The sequence below is a fragment of the Schistocerca americana genome, chromosome X (assembly GCF_021461395.2).
Source record: "Schistocerca americana isolate TAMUIC-IGC-003095 chromosome X, iqSchAmer2.1, whole genome shotgun sequence".
Taxonomy (NCBI): domain Eukaryota; kingdom Metazoa; phylum Arthropoda; class Insecta; order Orthoptera; family Acrididae; genus Schistocerca; species Schistocerca americana.
In genome coordinates, this window is record NC_060130.1 from 427,646,729 (window position 1) to 427,667,319 (window position 20,591).

Consider the following 20,591-nt stretch of genomic DNA (forward strand, 5'->3'; position numbering starts at 1 on the left):
AGAACACTGCAAGTTCTTCGACGGTAAGAACACTGCAAGTTCATCTGAATTTTAACTATTTGTTGATCCTAGACAATGATGTTGGCTGCTGTAGCTGAGGTCTCAAACTGGGCAGAGCTCTTGCTTCACCTCACCACGAGGGTGCTGCTATGCTGAGGAGGTGTCGTGGTCTTCTGGAGGCCCTCCCATACGTAGTTGTGGATTGCAGCGAGAGCTCTCTAATGTATGTGGTATCAGTTCACATTGCCAACTTCAATGTGGCCCCACAATACCTGTACATTGTCTTATAGGGCAAATGCATGAGGGAGGGGCTGAATGCAGAGGAGGAAGCGGGGAGGGTAACTGTGGCTGATGGTACCTCCCTGCCCACACCCCGGTATCCACCACAAGGTGATCCAGAAACATCGGCCAGAAAACCAGACGCAGGGTGCACCACTCACATACAAAGATCTAGACACTGTGGCCATCTGGACAGTGAGGAGATCTTCCAGAGTAGTGTGATGATCTTCCAGGGTTGTTACAACCACAGACATCGGCAGCAACAGTGGCAGTGAAGTGTCCACCTCCATGGACACCACAGTGGGTGCTGCTGGCTGCAACTGGTGGAGAGATGGCCACAATTGTCAATGCCTGGTCCCATGCGTGGGAGGAATGATTTTCTCCATGGGAGCTGAACATTCAAATGAACTGTTCAGCTTCACTGTTATACTGCAGATAAAAAGATGCAGTGGTCTCATTGTGTATGCCATTGCTTGCACAAAACTGTTGGAAATCGGATGATGTGGATTTTATACCATTATTAGTCAGTGACCTCAGGAAGACCTTCAAGACAAGACAGAGCTGATACCATACTTGAAGTAAAACAAAACAAAACCACTAACAGCCATCATGTGTTCCAGAATGGATCAATGAAATCAATTTGAATGCGCTGTCTTGGTCCGAATGGACGTGGTCTTTCTAAACATCATTGCGGCAGTGCTGACTGATTTTCTGCACAAACTTTGCAACAAATGGTTTTTTACTCAGTCTGAGTATCCATGTCCTGCCATGTACGAGGGTGATTGAGAAGTTCTTGGAATCATCACGAGAGGTCAGCACTAGCGCAACGAGTTGCTGCCTATAAACACGTGCCACGTCAGTGCTCTTGGAAGAGAGCTGTGGTGGTGATATGGCTGTGTTGTTGTTCCCACGTAGAAATTTGCAAAGATGGAAAAAAATCGAGATTCGAACAATGATTAAGTACTTTGTAAAGAAAGGTTTGAAGGCAAAGGACATTCACGCAGATTTCTGGAATACGTTGAGGGACTCTGTTCCTTCATATTCAACTGTTGCCAAATGGACAAATGAATTTAAATTTGGCCAGGAGGGCTTAGATGATGATCTGTGCAGTGGTCGGCCAAGATGTGTCACTACTCCAGAAATCATTGCAAGAGTGCGCAAAATGGTCAAGGAGGATCACCGATTGAAAGTGCACGAAATTTCTCATTCTTGCCAGTTGTCACCTGAAAGGATATATCACATTTTAACTGAAGAATTATAAATGAAAAAATTATCTGCAAGATGGGTGCTGTGCGACTCTTGACACTAGATCAAAAATGCATGAGAATGTACATATCGGAACAATGTTTGGTCTGTTTTAGGAGAAACGAACAAGATTTTTTGTGCTCGTTAGTGACCACAGAGGAAACCTGGGTGCTCTACTATACCTCAGAGACAAAACAACAGTCAAAGCAGTGGAAACATGCTGATTCTCTGCCACCAAAGAAAGCAAAGACAATTCCTACGGCGGGAAAGGTCATGGCATCAGTGTTCTGGGATGCGAAGGGGATTCTGTTTGTAGATTAAATCCCCACTGGGCAAACAATTGCTGGAGAATATTATGCTAACGTCCTGGACAAATTGCAATAAAAGATATGTGAAAAAAGGCCAGGTTTATCAAGGAAGAAAGTCATCTTCCATCAAGACAATGTATGCCTGAATGCATGTGCCATCGCCATGGCAGAATTACACGAACTAAGGTATGAATTGTTGCCACACACACCTTGTTCACCTGATATGGCTCCATCAGAGTTCCATCTCTTCCAGACTTTCATCCACTGAAAATTTTTCTTGGTGGACGAAGACTCACTTCAAATGAAGAATTGATAATTGGAGTGGACACTATTGTGCAGGCCTGGAGGAAACTCATTTTTGACATGGGATAAAGGCACTGAAACATCATTGAACCAAGTGCATTAATCTACAAGGAGACTACATTGAAAAATAAAAAAAGTTCCAGTGATGTAAGTACTTTTTTCCTATTCCGTTCTGAGAACCTTTCAAACCACTCTCGTGCGATGAAGGTAGGCAAGTTGCTTTGTGCGAACTTTGCTCCCTATGACCTTGGTGAATACAATCCATGCATTGTTGTTCTCTCTATGCAGGATCAGAACACCTGAGTGTGCGGAAAGTGTGATGAGGCCACAAATAGTGTCACACCACTGGATGGGTAATTTCTTTCAAGGTGCATGGCCATCCATGTTTCACGTATTGCAAAACGACCTCAAGAGCTGCATCGGAAGCAATTTCTGCAGCAACATGCTGAAAGTAAAGAGGAAAAGTATGAAGACATTTAATAACATAAGAACTGATTCGAAAACTTGATTCCTCAGACAAATCAAACACCGACCGGTAACCAAGACAATGTGTCAGCATTTGAATGTTGGGCAGTGGGCCTGCACAACAGTTCATACTGATGATCAGATAATATCAGAGCCCAAAGTTGCAATTTTTGCCCTGTCAGAGATGGACAGGCTTGGCAGTATTGAACTAGGCTGTCAAAGGCAAACGATCTGTCAGCAAATAAAACTTCTGACAGTGCAAATACTGGTGGAATTTTGTAAAACCATAGAAAAAGCCAAGCACCTCTTTTTTGAAGCTGACCGTAGTTACACTGTACTTTGTTAAGAGTTTTTGGGGCAAAAGCAATAGGTCTGTCAGGAGAACCAATTTTATGGAAGAGCACCGCTTCGATCCCACAAGAAGATGCATCACGAACTAGGTAAAGGTGAATCAAACATATATGACTGAACACTGCCTCTTTCAGTTGCTGAAATGCATTCTGGCATTCTTTGGGCCACACAAAAGGAACATTTTTTCCTGGCGCATTTGGTTAAGCAGAGCAACAATTTGTGCAGAGTTAGGAATATGTTTTATATAATAGGTGAGCCACCTCATGATTGATTAGATCCCCCTTACAGGGTGTTAGCAGGTCTGTAACCGCAGGCAAGTCCAGTTTAATGGGATACAACCTTTGCATTTATTAAGTGACCTAAATAGGTCAATCCTTCCTGGAAGAAGGAGCACATGTCCTTGTTGCGCTCTAAGTCAACAGTTGAAAGAACTTGAAACAAACAGTCTAAATTTGCTAAATGTTCGGCAGGTTTATGACCACAGTACCATCCAAATAGTTTGTACAAGGAGGGACTTCTGCTGGTAATTGTTCCAGGAACTGTTGAAAAATTGCAGTAGTTGTCTTTGAAACTGGAACATACCTTAGCGAGTGTGTATCAAAATATTGCTTGGACTGTTCATCCAACGATAACTGTATGTATGCCTCTCGCAAATCTGTCTTTGAAAAGTATCTTTCCTGTCTCAGTATGTCCATCAATCTATCCAGATGGGGAAGAGGAAAAGAATCCGCCACAGTTTGTGGGCTTACTGTTGCCTTAGTCTGCACACAAATGTAAACCACCTGAAGGATTCTTCAGAATGACCAAGGGTGATGCCCATTGGCATGCTTGAATGGGTTGGATAACACCACTGCCTTGCTATCTCTGTAGTTTCCGGGCAACTTGCCTATGTATTGCATGAGGGACATGTCGTGTGAGAAAGTCATGGCTGTGAATTGTCTTTCACAGTGATGAGATCTACGAAGTCTCTTGCCCTTTCTATACCTGGTTCAGATAGCTCCTTGCACTTATTACACAACTCAGAAAAATTAGCGTGCAGCACAGAAACACTGATTTGTAACACATTATTTTCAAGACACAAGTTGAACAAATCATATAATTCTAACCCAAAAATATTTGCACTGTTTTTAGAATTGAGTACATGAAAAGAAACACACTTTGCCACACTCTGGAAAGTTGCTGGCGAACAACACATGCCAAGGACTGGAATTTCTTGTCTGTTGTAGGAAGACAAAACAGAAATAGGCTGCTGTAGCTGTGAGTTAAGGTATCAATTCTGGCTTAGGTGTCATTACTTATCCGGGAAACAGAAGCACTGATGCCCAACTGCAATTTAATTGTCTTTTGTTTCACTTGCAACTGAACAAAAAGTTTGTTTGCCTGTCTGCATGTAGCAGCAGAAGACTTCCACGATATATAAGTGCATAGTTCGGCTCACACCTGAGTGAGTGGCATGGCCTGTAAAGTGTACACTTGTGGACAGTGTTGCTGTGGCTGCTGTGCACTATCATGATGGCAGCTATCGCCTTTGGCTTGCCTGCCTCGTAAACACACAATTTGAATGCAGGAAATTTTTTCAGTCATGCCTCGAAAACTACTGAGGACACGACTTTATCCACGAGCTTTGTAACACATGCTGTGTGCTATGAGACTGCAAGTTTCTACTTCTAATGCTCTTACTGTTTTTACTGTTTGTTTGAGCTCTTTTCTGAACTACAGGGTGTTTCAAAAATGACCGGTATATTTGAAACGGCAATAAATACTAAACGAGCAGCGATAGAAATACACCGTTTGTTGCAATATGCTTGGGACAACAGTACATTTCCAGGCAGACAAACTTTCGAAGTTACAGTAGTTACAATTTTTAACAACAGATGGCGCTGTGGTCTGGGAAACTCTATAGTATGATATTTTCCACATATCCACCATGCGTAGCAATAATATGGCGTAGTCTCTGTATGAAATTACCCGAAACCTTTGACAACGTGTCTGGCGGAATGGCTTCACATGCAGATGAGATGTACTGCTTCAGCTGTTCAATTGTTTCTGGATTCTGGCAGTACACCTGGTCTTTCAAGTGTCCCCACAGAAAGAAGTCACAGGGGTTCATGTCTGGCGAATAGGGAGGCCAATCCACGCCGCCTCCTGTATGTTTCGGATAGCCCAAAGCAATCACACGATCATCGAAATATTCATTCAAGAAATTAAAGACATCAGCCGTGCGATGTGGCCGGGCACCATCTTGCATAAACCACGAGGTGTTCGCAGTGTCGTCTAAGGCAGTTTGTACCTCCACAAATTCACGAAGACTGTCCAGATAGCGTGATGCAGTAATCGTTTCGGATTTGAAAAATGGGCCAATGATTCCTTTGGAAGAAATGACGGCCCAGACCAGTACTTTTTGAGGATGCAGGGACGATGGGACTGCAACATGGGGCTTTTCGGTTCCCCATATGTGCCAGTTCTGTTTATTGACGAAGCCGTCCAGGTAAAAATAAGCTTCGTCAGTAAACCAAATGCTGCCCACATGCATATCGCAGTCATCAATCCTGTGCACTATATCGTTAGCGAATGTCTCTCGTGCAGCAATGGTAGCGGCGCTGAGGGGTTTGCCGCGTTTGAATTTTGTATGGATAGAGGTGTAAACTCTGGCGCATGAGACGATACGTGGACGTTGGCGTCATTTGGACCGCAGCTGCAACACGGCGAACGGAAACCCGAGGCCGCTGTTGGATCACCTGCTGCACTAGCTGCGCGTTGCCCTCTGTGGTTGCCGTACGCGGTCGCCCTACCTTTCCAGCACGTTCATCCGTCACGTTCCCAGTCCGTTGAAATTTTTCAAACAGATCCTTTATTGTATCACTTTTCGGTCCTTTGGTTACATTAAACCTCCGTTGAAAACTTCGTCTTGTTGCAACAACACTGTGTTCTAGGCGGTGGAATTCCAACACCAGAAAAATCCTCTGTTCTAAGGAATAAACCATGTTGTCTACAGCACACTTGCACGTTGTGAACAGCACACGCTTACAGCAGAAAGACGACGTACAGAATGGCGTACCCACAGACTGCGTTGTCTTCTATATCTTTCACATCACTTGCAGCGCCATCTGTTGTTGAAAATTGTAACTACTGTAACTTCGAAAGTTTGTCCGCCTGAAAATGTACTGTTGTCCCAAGCATATTGCAACAAATGGTGTATTTCTATCGCTGCTCGTTTAGTTTTTATTGCCGTTTCAAATATACCGGTCATTTTTGAAACACCCTGTAATTGAACACTGTGCTATATTTTAGACTGAGTGTCAGATACATTCTGTGCAATGGCATCACATAACACAATGTCACTATAATTATTTCTACATGAACATTTAAATTTGCAATGCCTGGAGAGACCTTGGAGCTCTGCTATCCCCTGTTTGACTGTTTGAGCAGGCTGCTGCTTCAGATGAAAAAATTCAAACTGTACACCTGCTACATGGATTTGACTGTCAAAATATTCATTTAGCAGCTTCACAAGATCATCGTACATGACTTTCTCAGGAACAGTTTATCCATGGAGAGTAATACAGAGGTGATACACTTCGGGACCAACAATGGACAAAAAGGAAGCATTGGACTCTGACCCTGTTATTTTGTGGATAGCAAAGTGTGCCTCTAATTATGCCCTGTAGTCAAACCATTCTTCGTCCTGGCTATGCTACGGGCAGAATTTCAGAGCAGCTTCTGGCAGCAGTGCTGCTTGCTTCTTTAGTAAAGAAATCAATGGGGTGACAGTGAGCAGCAAGCATTCTATCTGCTCCACTTGAAAGTGTGCAGGTTTGGTTAAAGACATTTCCTGTGGCAACTTGTACTTTTTGAAGTACAGGAGAATACACACTAATAGAACTGACTAGAAGCAGACCTACAAAACGTAGAAAAAAGAGATGTGTTCTAATTTGATGAGCCTTCTCCCAGAGCAATCAAAGTACCCACAGCTGTGGCCGGATGAAAGTAGTTTTCCCTGGTCATAACAAATGGCAACAATGATAGACGTTTAGGCAGCTTTGTTCCATTCCAGGTGGCACCCGGAAAGTACCCACAGCTGTGGCCGGATGAAAGTAGTTTTCCCTGGTCATAACAAATGGCAACAATGATAGACGTTTAGGCAGCTTTGTTCCATTCCAGGTGGCACCTGGAATGGAACAAAGCTGCCTAAACGTCTATCATTGTTGCCATTTGTTATGACCAGGGAAAACTACTTTCATCCGGCCACAGCTGTGGGTACTTTGATTGCTCTGGGAGAAGGCTCATCAAATTAGAACACGTGAAACATTAATTCATTTTATTACCTAAATGAACAAAATATTTACTTTCCTTTGCCACAGGAGTACCTGATCATCTACAACTATCATTGCCTAACAGAGCATCACTTGATGCACTAAATAACAAACTGTTCTCTTGAGGTACAGTGTTCAACAGTAAGAACAGTAAAAGCTCATGTGAACTTTAACTACTCATTGGTCCTAGACAATATTTGTGATTGCTGTAGCTGAGGTCTCAAACTGGGCAGGGCTCTTGCCAGCTAGACCTATATTGACCACAGCATCACCTCTGGATGATACCACAAGTTTAGTGAGTATGAGGATGAATTGTCGAATCTCCTTAGCCATCACAGTAACCAGATCTCAATAATATTGAGCCTATGTTGTTAACTTAGGAGAGAAGGGTGTGTGATCGCTATCTACCTCCATCATCACAACCTGAATTTGCCACTATTTTGTAGGAAGAATGGTATAAGATTCCCTTGAAAACCATAAAGGACCTGTATTTATCCATTCCACGATGAGTGGAAGGTGTTTTAATGCCCACCATTTTCCTACATCATATTAGGCATGGTGATGGGTTATGTTTCTTATGTTTCTGTATTTTTGTCCACCTCCTTTATGTAAAAGTGACAAATAATATTGTCATCCATGTGAAGTTTTTATTCAGTTTATTCAAATGGAGAGTGACATCAGCCAAGGAAGCTAGTTTCCGTAGTCATTCTTCATCTTACAAGACTTCCAAAAGCTGTTTTTATCACTTCGAAATCTTTCAGTGTCTCTCCTCAAGAATTGCGTGCTACTTTAAAAAACTATTGCTCAAACACAGGCCAGATTAAATCCGTTAGCGGGCTAGAAGCAACCTGCTGGGTGTATTTTGGAGACCCTTGATGTAGACGGTTCCTGCAAGATATTTTCTCTACTTGAACCATGTATTACTTGAATTTTTGTTGTACTTGTCTGTGGAAAGTGATTTTTAAGAGTACGTTGTGTGAACTGGAAGTAATATCCTGACACCCAGACAGTAGCCTGTCACTACTTTTTTGTGAAAGTACTTAAGAGTGCATCATGGACAGAGGGGCAGAGGATCTTACATGTATATTAACAAATAGTTGTGAATGACGTGAATTGTTGCATAAATTTCCACTAAAGAGAGATTCTCCGTTCTCCTGGAGAAGATTTTTACAAATTTCTTAGGGTGTTTTTTTTTTTTTTTAAATTATGTATTTATTGTTAGGTAGTCATCAATCTCATTTCCAAATTTTTTCAGGCAATGTTAATCTACATGCAACAATTTTAACTTCATACAAAAAGAGTGAAATTTGTTTGCTGTGGCAATTAGTTTAAATTTATGTGGGCTGTATTGTTATAGCTTCACCAAATGCCTGAGCCCTTCAGTCTGCAGAATTTGCTAATTCACACTGTACATGTTTGTTAGAAGTGAAGCAGTGTATATATACTACTCATGTAGTATATAATTTAACTGTTGTTAAGTATTGCCTACAGAATATGAATGTGGCAATAATGCAGTAGCAGTATTTTCTTATTTTACTGTGCTGCTTATAAAGGCTTGTTTCCAATTCTGCAATTTGAATCTTCAGTATGAATTGGAATTATTTCAACAATATCTTAATGTTTGCACCTCACATTGTACAACATAGTCTTCCTGTATCATGCACTATCACTCATTAACAGTGCCCTGCTGATGAAGACTACTGGAACATGTCTGAGGTGCATTGGAATGATATATCTTGAACCTTATGATTTTTTCTTTGGTTACTAGCAGAAATTTGGAAACAATTAATCATGCGGAAACAAATGTGTTCATCACATGTGTTGTGAATTGCACATACTTAGGTTTCCAAGAAGCTTTCACTGAGATACTGCAAAAGATATTGCGTTAATTTGTCACTGAGATGAAGATGTCTTGATGGGTAGGACAGAGCACAGTATATCAGATACAGACACATAATCAGACACAGAGGTAACTTGATATAGTTCATTAGAAACTGTCATAAACGGCAGTACTATTCATGTTGTATAGCAACAGCATAACAGCATTGTAACCTGCTTTTGTTTATTTATTTTTCAAATAATAGTAGTGATCAGTGGTACACTTTCATCTGAATAATTTTGCACAAGATCTCTTCAGAGCTCGACAGAATTGGAGCTTGGTGCACACATTGGCATCTGCTTCTAAATGAATAAAAAATTAAAATTGTACTTTTCAGTAAGTGGCTACATACAACTGGAGCAACTGAGAGAAACTGTTTATGAAGATATGAAATAAGTAAGTCACATAGTTTCAGGAGTGCTTAAAGCATGGGACCATTAGAGTGCATAGGATCAGTATCAGTTTACTTGCATATTGACAAGAGGCTGCTGAACATAATTTGGATCACAATCATTATTCTTATTGTGCCCCTCTCTGTGGAAGGAAAAAACAACATAAAATAAGGGGTGGTATTCACTTGACTGATCTTCACAATATGATGATTAGAATAATCACATAACAATAATGATAAGGGACAGCTGAAACTGCATTATAACTACTATTGAGGCATGCAGTGTAAAAATTTTCTTATACCCCTGCACATTCTGTATACCAATTTCAGATAAATGAGGTATTTTTAAATTTTGTATAAGTCATAACTGGTCAAATGGCTGTAGATGTAGCACCATTGCTGTAACTTGTATCCTTAGGAAACAATGAAAGGCACAGTTTACAATTTTTGGAGAGATTCTGTCAGTTTTCAGTGGACGTGTCAATAAATGTCTATAGAGTTGGAATATTCTGTTATGCTTTGCAGGATGTTGTATCTTTGTTAACACATTAAACAGTCTTATTTCATGTAACTTATTTACAGATGGTACCTTCATCTTGCCACGAGAGATGTGGCTTGAGATATTCCACTATTTAAGCCCAAAAGATCTCTGCAGGTGTGCCCAGGTTTGCAAATTATTCAACTCGATAGCTTATAGGCAGGAATTCTGGAAGGGATTGTACATACCATATTGGACAAAAGGTAAATATTAAACTTCCTTAATTTAAAGCAGTACAGTGTTCTTTTAAAATTTATTGTAAAATAATAGTAGCATCTGAAGCTCTTGTGAGACTGAAAATAGGTATATCACACCAAATAAATTTTTCAACTCACTGGATTGCGTGCATCTGTGTGTTCTTGTATTAATACACTGATGTGCAAAACTTAAGAACGAAGATAGCTTTCGCATGGTGTGTCACTGCCAAGTAACATAGCTGATGAAAACTTGGACCATACATAGAAAGAACTACTATAGTATAGTACAGATGATAACTGAAAGAAATACACAATGAGATGAATAGAAATGACACTTTTATTCAAAGACAAAATTTACACTGAAGTTGTACGTACATATTCATGATGGTCTCCTCGACATTATAAAAGACGGCCCATGGTTATTAATAGAGTGCGAGGTCACCATGGATAGGAATGCAGGTTCTGCAAAGTGCTCTCAAACTGGCCACAAGGTTGGTAAGGAGTTCTTGTTGTGGAGCATTTCATTCCTCCATGCGTATGGTTAACAACTGCTGGACAGCTGTTAGTGCATGTGGACATGCTGCAGTATGTCTCCCGAAAATGCTCGCATGTGCTTGATGGGATTTAAATCGGGGGGACTGGACAAGCCAGTCCATTCACCACATAGCCTCTTGTTACAAGAGCTCCTCCGCTTACAATCTGCGTAGTTAGATTTGGTTGTGCACTGTCATCCATAAAAATAAAGTCAGGTTGAGTGGGCCCCTGAAATGATACATCTAGAGAATTTATTTAGCGTATGGCGCATAACATCACAGTAAAAATTACAGAAACAACACGATTTAAGAAAAATCACATATGTATAAACAGAGCAATAAATAACAGTTTGTATATAAGAACACCGCCAATTGTAGATTTACACTCACAGAAGAGCAACCACAAGCAGATGTCCAGCTTAGATAATAGATAGTCGATTGCCTCTTGGGTCGCCATTAGGAAATCCCATGGGTCACCCTCGTATGCCCTTCGTGGGCATTCCTGAACGATGTGTTTGACCGTCTGTCTCTCAGCGCCACAGTCGCAAGCGGCCGAAGGAAGTTTACCCCATCTGTGTAAGGAGTCGGCGCATCTCCCACAGTTGGTTCTGATGCAATTAAGAGTTGACCAAACTTTGCGAGGGCAGTCAAATCATCTAGAGAAAGAGTACAGTGTCATAATATGTTTATCAGTGAGTTTACTGTGTTCAAACATTTGGAGATCAGTACAAAAATGCAACATATGCCTCTCCACTACATAACATCTGGGCCACCAAGAAATCATATTCGACAATGTTCCTGGGTGCATTTTGTGTTCCCACCTCTTGCCATATGAGGGTAAGTCCCAGATTGTCGAACATGATCATTTTGGTGGTTCAGGTGTCATGTTGTGGGGAGGCATAATTTTGCTTGGGCATACCTACCACCAAATCTTTGAACACAGTATGCTCACTGGCCAATGTTATGGTGACACTTTACTTCTTTCTCATGTGTATCAAAAAGACAATCTGCCCTGGCTTCATTTTTACAGATGGCAATGCATGACCGCATTGACCAGCGCAGGTGGAGGTGTGCTTGCAATGACAGGATATTCAGCGAATGAACTAGCCTGCCCATTCCCCTGACTTAAATCCCATCAAGCATGTGTGGGGCGCTTTGGGGAAATGTATTGCCGCACATCACATGCACCAATGACCATCTGGCAGTTGTCAACCACACTAGTGGTTGAAGGGACTGCCCTACCACAAGAACTCTTCACCAGTCTTGTGGCCAGCATGCAAGCACGTTGCAGAGCATGCATGGCCGTTCTTGGTGATCACATATCCTATTAAGATCTGTGTCCTGTTTTTTTTTAATATTGTCTAGGGGACCATATTGAAACATGTGACTTTAGTGTAATTACTGTCTTTGAATAAAAGTGTCATTTCTGTTCATCTCATTTTGTATTTCTTTAAGTTGCCTTCTTTACTATACTTGAGCAGTTCTCTGTATCTATGGTCCAAGTTTCATTGAGCTATGTTACTTAGCAGTGACATTATGTGAAAGGTACTTTCATCCTTGAGTTTGGCATACCAGTGTGTTTGTAATATCGGTAGGAGTTCAGGCAGGCAATTTATTTATTATTATTGTTAAATTAAAAGTAGACTAAGCTATCTTACAGAGTCCATCAGAGAGAGAGAGGGGGGGGGGGGGGAGCGGGGAGTAACAATCTCAACTGAGCTGTGTAGTGAGATACAAAAGAAGAAGGGGTAGGAAGAGGAAGATGGTGTGTTGTTGACTGTGGGAGTGTGCACGGACATCATGGGGACAGGATAAATGGGCTGCTATGTGCAGCAAAGGGAGGCTGTGGCCCATGGAGGGGGAGAGAAGCAGGGAAGGGGGCTAGGACTGTGCAGGAGTGTTGGGGAAGGGGGAGGGGGAGACAGAAGGCATGTGAGGCTGGAGTGGGAGCAGGATAGGGCATAGAGACAAGTGGAGGCAGGGAATAGGGGAGGATCAGGCCAGCGGCATTACGGGAACAAGGGATATGTCGCAGGGAGAGTTCCCTACAATCCAATTCAGAAAAGCTTGTGTTGGTAGGAAGAATCTGGATGGCACAGGTTGTAAAGCAGTCATTGAAGTCCTGCACACTGTTTTGAATGGCACGCTCAGCAACTGGGTGATACAGAGAGATGGCTTGTTAGTGTGCTTGCCCGTGGGAATGCCTCAGTGTTGGCAGCTAAGTTGGTAGACCACATGAATGCTTTCACAGGTGGCCCTTCCTTTAATGGCATGGGTGATATTTGTGACAGGACTTGGAGTAGTAGGTGCTAATCAGTGGAGGTGTGGGTCAGGTCTTGCTTCTGGGTCTGTTACAGGGATATGAGCTTTGGTGCAAGGAGGTTGGGAAAAAGTGTGGAGTGGGTATGGGCAAAGATACTGCATAGTTTGGGTGGACAGAGGAATACTGCTGTGGAGGGGGAGGGGTACCTTACGAGAATATTTCTGTTTCCAGGGCCTGCTGAAAGATAGTTGAAACACAGGCAAAGAACACAATTCGCTTGCCCCCTCCCCTTTCCCCAGTACATTTGCATTGTCCTTCCTTCCTTCTTCTTCTTCTTCTTCTTCTTCTTCTTGTGTGTGTGTGTGTGGGGGGGGGGGGGGGGGGACATTCGCAGGTGGTTGTGTTTCCATCTCTGAAGGTAGAGTTTGTCTTATAGCTTAGTTTACTTGTAAATGTTCTTTTCAGATGTGTGGGTCTGCTGCTCAGTGTTAAGTTGCAATTTATCCTAATTCTTATTGATGGTGTTGGTTACAGGATTTTAAGTTGTTCACTATTTGTAATATCTTATTTCTGAAAATAATACTACCTTCCTAAGTAAATTGCACAATTTTATTGCAGAGCTATGGAAAAACAAATATCAGAAAATGCCACTGGTTTGTCACTCAACTTGAATTAAAGGGTGATTAGCATTTATTTGTTTAATAATAATTAAGAGAATAACACCCCTTTCTAACAGGTAGCATCTTAAAATGTTATCTTCTTTTTTAGCACTTATCTTATGATAAACATTTTGGTCTTTCCACTTTGACTATATTTGAAGAAATTTTCTCCATATCCAAACTCAAAATAGTTATTTACATTCATTTTCATATGTCCATGTGTCCTAGAGTTCTCATATAGGGAACATGTTTTAGTAAGTTTTTCACCAGAACAATGAGAGATTTTGCATCAGCTGACTTCTACGAAGACCATTGTGCTGTTTGATGTCACATCAACAATATAACTAACTAAACTGAGCAGATATCTTCGAATACAATAATTTTTAACACCTTGGGTAAAATTTATGTGCTGTAATATTCTCCAGTCCCATCAGTTTGTCATCTCAAAATAAAATTGATATTTGACGATTCTGCATCAATCTCATTGGATTAAGGAGTATTATGGGCTATTTTTTATTGTGATTTCTTCATTTATCTATGTCTATAAAAGTGTTGCTGTCAGATTTTTTGCCATGTACTGTACGGACGTTCTTGTCTCATAATTTATTTATCCATTCATTTAACCTGGCAAGATTAGGGCAATCAGGCCCCCTCTTGCACCTAACCAGGCATTAGCAGGACATTGAATTCCGCTAAGAGTGCAGGGCAGCTTGTTCCAGAGGTGAACAGGGCAGCTTGTTCCAGAGGTGAACAGCAGTGACAGTGGAAGAGTTTGCCAGTGTTTTTGTTTTATGAATTGGCATAGCTAGGATACTAGATAGGTGAGACCGTGTGTTTATATTTATGATTGAATGAAAGATGTTTAATCTCTGAGGCGAGATACTAGGGTGCTTTCACACTGAGGAGCCAGTGAAGTAGACATAGCGTATGATAGTCACATAACATGTCCACAACCACCCTAACTGAGTTTATGATGTGCTGACATAGTCATATCAAAAAATGATACAGATGTAATGCACACAAGCATTCATGATTAGCCTTAACTGTCTTGTGCTTTCACTACTTGTACCATGTCAAATTACATCACAGCAGTGGAGGTTCAGTAGAATGAGTGATTGCATGAGTTTCTATTTCATGTCCTGTGAAAACATGTTGAGAAACATTTCAATGGCATAGAGGCAAATCGTCTTTCATATGGTGACAGTATTCTCTGTCCAGTTTAAATGCTCATCTGAAATTACACTCCAGTTATTCACTGCTTTCTGATATGGCTTTGGGATGTCATCATGCTGAATGGCGGTTGATCATGGAATTCTTGTTCACGGACAATATATCCCAGAGCTCTGGAAACAGTAGGTAATATGTTGATTGACCAGTATTCACAAAGTGATTACGGGTTTTCTATCTTAGGAATAGGTGTGACAATGCTTCTTTTCCATGAAGTGGGATGTATTCCATTCATGAGAGAAAAATTAAATATGTATGTTAAAACATATGTTAAGCTATTGGCTATGTTCTTGATCATGATTATGCTAATACCGTCATTACCTATTGCTTCAGAAGAAATTCTTATTGTTGCTTTTCTTGTCATTTGTATTGTTGTGTGGTCTTGGTGGAAAGTGTTGTGGTTAGGTATGTAGGTAGGAGACCCTTGTGGGCAATAGTTCCTTGCCACATGGAAGTTGACTAGTGCAAAGAAAAATTCATTTACTTCATTAACAGAGACCTGACAGTTTTCTTCCACAGGGTCGCAGGTGTCATATTGCTGCATACAAAGAAACAAGCTCTCCTGATGTTGGCATTGCAGACTGGTTGCCTTACCTGTTTTGTAGCCTACTGTATTCTTTGGAATGTTCGGGTTTTGGATTTTCCTTGAAACGTCTATGAGCAGCATCCCTATTGTTCATTATTTGGCATAAGTCTGTTGTCAGCCATGGAGCAGGAGGTTTTCTTACACAGATTGTGCATAGTGCCGGTTTTTTATATAGAACAGTGAGTTTATTATCAAGTTCATGAATTTTACCATCAATTTTGGGCACTCTGATTATTTGATGCCGTGAGGTATGTGGGCAGCAGGCTGTTAGTGTCACAATCCATATGTTTCATGTTCCTACACATTATATCATGCAATTTCAGCTTTGGGAATTGCACAGAGTAGGTCATGAATATTATACCGTGTGCTGAGAGGCCTGGAGCCAAGGTTTGGCCTGTATCTGTTACTCTGTCAATCTTTTTCATTGTGATCACACCTATAAGTTTGTGACTGTGTACCATATGGTGTGCAAGTTCCAACAAAACATGTTCATGTTGTTGCAACTAAACAAGCTTCTTAAGTTAACTGTGTCTCTCTCAACAAATCTATTTTCATGTCTCTCATTATGATGGTATGTTTGTATTGACACTGTACTGACGGCCTGTAATTTCAACTGAAAGGTGATCCTTCAGCTGATTATTGGTGGCTTGTAGATGACACAAGCTAAGCACTTCAATTATTTCAATGAACATGAATTCAGGCCTGTCTTTCTTCAGCAGGGTTTAATGTGCTTAAGACTTTGGGTCTGAGATCAGTTCGTACATATGCCCCAACACCTCCATCTTGTTTGTTTGATCCGTCCATCATAAAAAATGTATGGAAATGCCAGGTGGCTAGGGCTTCCCATCAGGTAGACTGTTCGCCTGGTGCAAGTCTTTCGAGTTGATGCCACTTCGGCGACTTGCATGTCAATGGGGATGAAATGATGATGATAAGGACAACACAACACCCAGTCCCTGAGCGGAGAAAATCTCTGACCCAGCCGGGAATCAAACCCGGGCCGTTAGGTATGACATTCTGTCGCGCTGACCACTCAGCTACCAGGGGCGGCAAGAAATATGTATCCTGGGAGGTGAAAAGATGCAGAGAAAGTGTGTGGTCTGAGCCACATTTCGGAGAGGAAAGTTATTTGATTATTAAATTGGTGGGAGAGGAGACTAAGTTCTTCATCATGTGCAGATAAAGATTGGATATTGGAATGAGAGCTAGTACCAGCTGTGACACATTCTGTTGGGCTGTTTGGTGGAGGCTGTCTATCTCTGCCAGGGTTTCTGCGTGCTGTTGTGGTTCTTGCTCATGACGCTGAAGCATTGTTGATTGTGAGGTGAAGATTTTCTGAGGTTACAGAGCAGTGGGAAGCAGAGTATTCATTGTGAGGAAATATGGATGAGATAGTGATGATTTTGAAAACATTTAACCCTCTGCAATAAAGTACAGTTAAGGATGGGAAACACAGAGAAAAATGGGTTTAAGAACTACAAAATCAGCACAGAAAACTACAATTAAATTAGAAGTTACTAAAATAGCACACACGTGATTTTGTTCTTGGCAGTTTTCACCAAGAAGGTGAGCGAATGATGCAACCAGTGAAGAAAGTAGTAATTATAGTGCTAATATTACAAACAGGCAGACATCTTGGGAAAATGGTTAGTGGTAGCAGTAACTAAAATTCAGTAATACTACAGTTAATTTTTAATGTATTTAGTTTACAAGACACTGGGTACCACTGACCTGCTCAACTTGAGTGTGGTTCTTGGATGATGTATCTGCTTTTGCCAAATCAGATGTTTGATGTTCTTAAAAGTTCCTTCTCATGTTCCAGAGTTGAGATACACTTAGACACTCAACTTTCACAAGTGTGTACAGGCACTATACTGTTCAGTTAAACACAGTTCTGTTGGCCTGGCTAAAGTTTTGTGTAAGCAGACACCCCAAAAAGAATGCCATTTAAAAAAAAAATTGCTACAAATCAGATAGAATAATATTAATGTGTGAACTGGGAGTCTCACCTTCCATAACTAAATAAAATGTAAAACTTAATAACAAGGTCATAAATAATCGTTGCTCCCACTTGTGACAGTGCATCAGATCCATACAGTATTATGCTGCCCCTGCATGCCTGCCTGCCTGCTTCTCTTGCTCACACAGTGACAAGAATATATAATATTCAAACTGAATTAAGTATTTGGTAAATTTCATTATTGTCAAACTGTTTTGTTGGTATGTTACTTCCTCATGCAAAGGAAGTTGTCTGCACCAGTGTGTCCTGTTAAACCATGTAGTGAAAGCTCCATAGCAGAAATTATCTTGGAAAGGTTATTAAAGAATGCTTCATAGACAGACACACAGCTGTTCCCTGGTACTCAAAATTATGCCTGTAGATGCTTTATTTCGCATTATGATAGAGGAAAGATTCATATGGAGTTATCTTGGTTGTAAAATGGATGTAGATGTGCCTGAATGTAAAATTTCTTGAGAAATGCTTTGTTTTATGGATGGCATATAAGCAGGAGTGCTTATATGGTGGAATGAGATGTTATCGATATCCACATTGACTTTTCCTGTATTTTTTTGAAATTTTTAAGAAGATATGTTTTAAAAAGCCTTTTCTTCAAGTGAAAGAAGTCACCGACTGGAAATCATGGCTATAAGGACGAGTGTGGTGTCTTGAGCGTAGTGTCATGCTCCATGAAACATGAAAGCAATATCAAGGATATAATAAATTTAATGAACAAAAACATCTGTTTCGATGGTATGAAAATAAAGGCCAAGAACACAATAACAAGAGCAACACAATAGGTACAAAGGCACTGGCACAGATACTAAAGAAACAGTGGATCACAGTAAGGTCAATCTGGCACTAAGCTCAGAGATCACTTGTTGGAGATTAAGTTTACAGAGAAAACACAGACAGTATGCTCCCTTTGGCACTAAACACTACCTGGAGCCAAGTTGAGAATGAGCACTTACTAGACACTAAGTTCAGCAATGATCAGTGCCTGGATGAAAAGTTCGTGGCCTGTAAGTCTGAGTTCTGGGTTAGGTTCAACCATATAGTACTTGAGTTTGGGGCCGACAGCTGGAACATCCAATTCTGAATAATGTCACTAATGATGAACACACTGTGCTGCTGTAGAAGCTAACATTCCTGAGTATCAGCAGGCATGAGAGTCTGTAGGAAGAAAGAAAGGTGGCTTCTGACAGTTGCATTTGTCCCTAACAATGGACTTGGAGAGCAGTCCTGTTTAATGGGATGAGTAGCACACATTGCTTGGACGAGGAGAGGCTCTTGAAGCTTAACAGACTTGTGCTGTCCTGACGACAGCTTATGTAGAAACCTGTGGCAGCATACTGTTGGAACTATTTCCCTGTCACGTGGCACGTGGATGTGAGCAGGTTCCTTGTTGGCAGCACCCTCTGCAGGCACTGGTTTCACCTCCTGGTGGTCGGTCTTGATGGCATCATGTCATTCTTTTAATGCTGGGGTGTGCGGGGGCAGTGGCGGCTGCCCATGTGATGGAGTTACCCGAATGGTTGCTGATTTACCAAATGAGAACCTCCAACATGGCAGTGAGTGTTTGTATGGATCCCACCCAAGCTTCATCTGTCAATATACTTAGTCCCTACCCAAGTTAATTTTTGACACTATCATGCAGACAGTACCTAATAAGTTGGCTGCTTGATAACCCTACATCGAATGTTATCTGAGAAAGTTCTGTAGCACGTTGACTCATTGGGAAGCAACAGTTCTCTCGCGCCATTCATTCACATTCTCAGTAGAATGTCTTAATGGAACATTAGGTGTACTACTCATTTTCTCAATGTACACGTTTCCATGGTTTACTCTAGATATATGTCAGTGCCATTGATCAATATCCTGTTCCAGATGTTCCTCTTGTCCACCTTCTTTGCACACCATGGTGCTGGAAGTTTTGCAATATTACTCATAATAGATACCTAGAGGCTAAGTTGAGCTTGTTGAGGTGGTAGCATATACTGTCGGGGTTGACGTAAGACTCCCAGTTGCCTCGAAAAAGGCCTTGTGTAGTTCTGTTGTTGACCACAGGTAACCACAAGGCAGAAGGTTCCAATGATGTCACTGCCTGTACATCAGTTCAGCAGGCAACTGAACAAGGTACACAGGCCAGAGTGTCCCATTTACGATTGGAGAGACAGCAGAATGTAGTGAACTGTGCTGAGAATGCAGGTTTCCTTCTACCTCTATTAAACAGGTAGCTGTGAGTAGTGATTTCCATTTGTTGTCAAAAGAATATTGAGAAAGAAGATTCTAATATATTTGTAAGGATATTCCACACAAGTATCACAGTTACCATATTAACAATATGGTACAGTGTCGAACACTTTTCAGAAGCAAGGTATTATGTTCATAAAGGACACGTAGTTTGATGCCTATGCTGGAACAGGTTTGGCTGATAAAACGCAATAGATTACACTTGCCAGTGAGTGTTCAACAAAAGTGAAAGTAACATAGCGTGCCCCCAAGGAAGTGTGATATGACTACGAGTGTACTACCCTCATATCTGCCTTACATTCAGGGGAAGGAGTAAATGAAAATAAGTCTTGTTTTTATTTCACAGTATTTTCTTATTTTCACAAAACAACAATTAAAATAAAGGCATTTTGATCAGAAGTACACATCTGTGGGATCAAAAATTGCTGTTGGGTAACATTCAGTACCATAATGCTCCACAGTATGCATTGAATACGCTTGTGCCTTCTTAGGCATTCTGTGCACAAAATGCTCAATACATTACTGCTGAAGCCTGCCCTACTCTTTGATGGCAGCCTTCCTCAGTATATCGTGGGATCATGCGTTGCAGTTTCCAATTGCAAAATAATAACCACAAAAAGATAAAAGAACCCAGTAGTATCCATTACAAAATCAGGGGTAAAATTATAGCACAGAAGTTAGCCATTCAAACCAGTGTCTTTACAAATTAAAGTGGCTTGCCAAATACAGTTAGTGTCAGTTGTTCTCATAGCGTAGATGATTGTGCATGAGGATGGATAGTGCACAAGACTGCTCAGCCTTT

The 20,591-nt window shown here is 41.1% G+C and overlaps 1 protein-coding gene across 1 annotated transcript in view; it reads left to right on the forward strand.

The window, feature by feature from the left end:
* The window catches only part of LOC124555268 (F-box/LRR-repeat protein 5-like), a 113,356-nt gene that overhangs the window by 71,291 nt on the left and 21,474 nt on the right, over nt 1-20,591 (forward strand). The window contains exon 3 of the mRNA XM_047129137.1: nt 10,117-10,275. Coding sequence (XP_046985093.1) covers nt 10,117-10,275 — 159 coding nt within the window. The remainder of the gene's footprint in view (nt 1-10,116; nt 10,276-20,591) is intronic.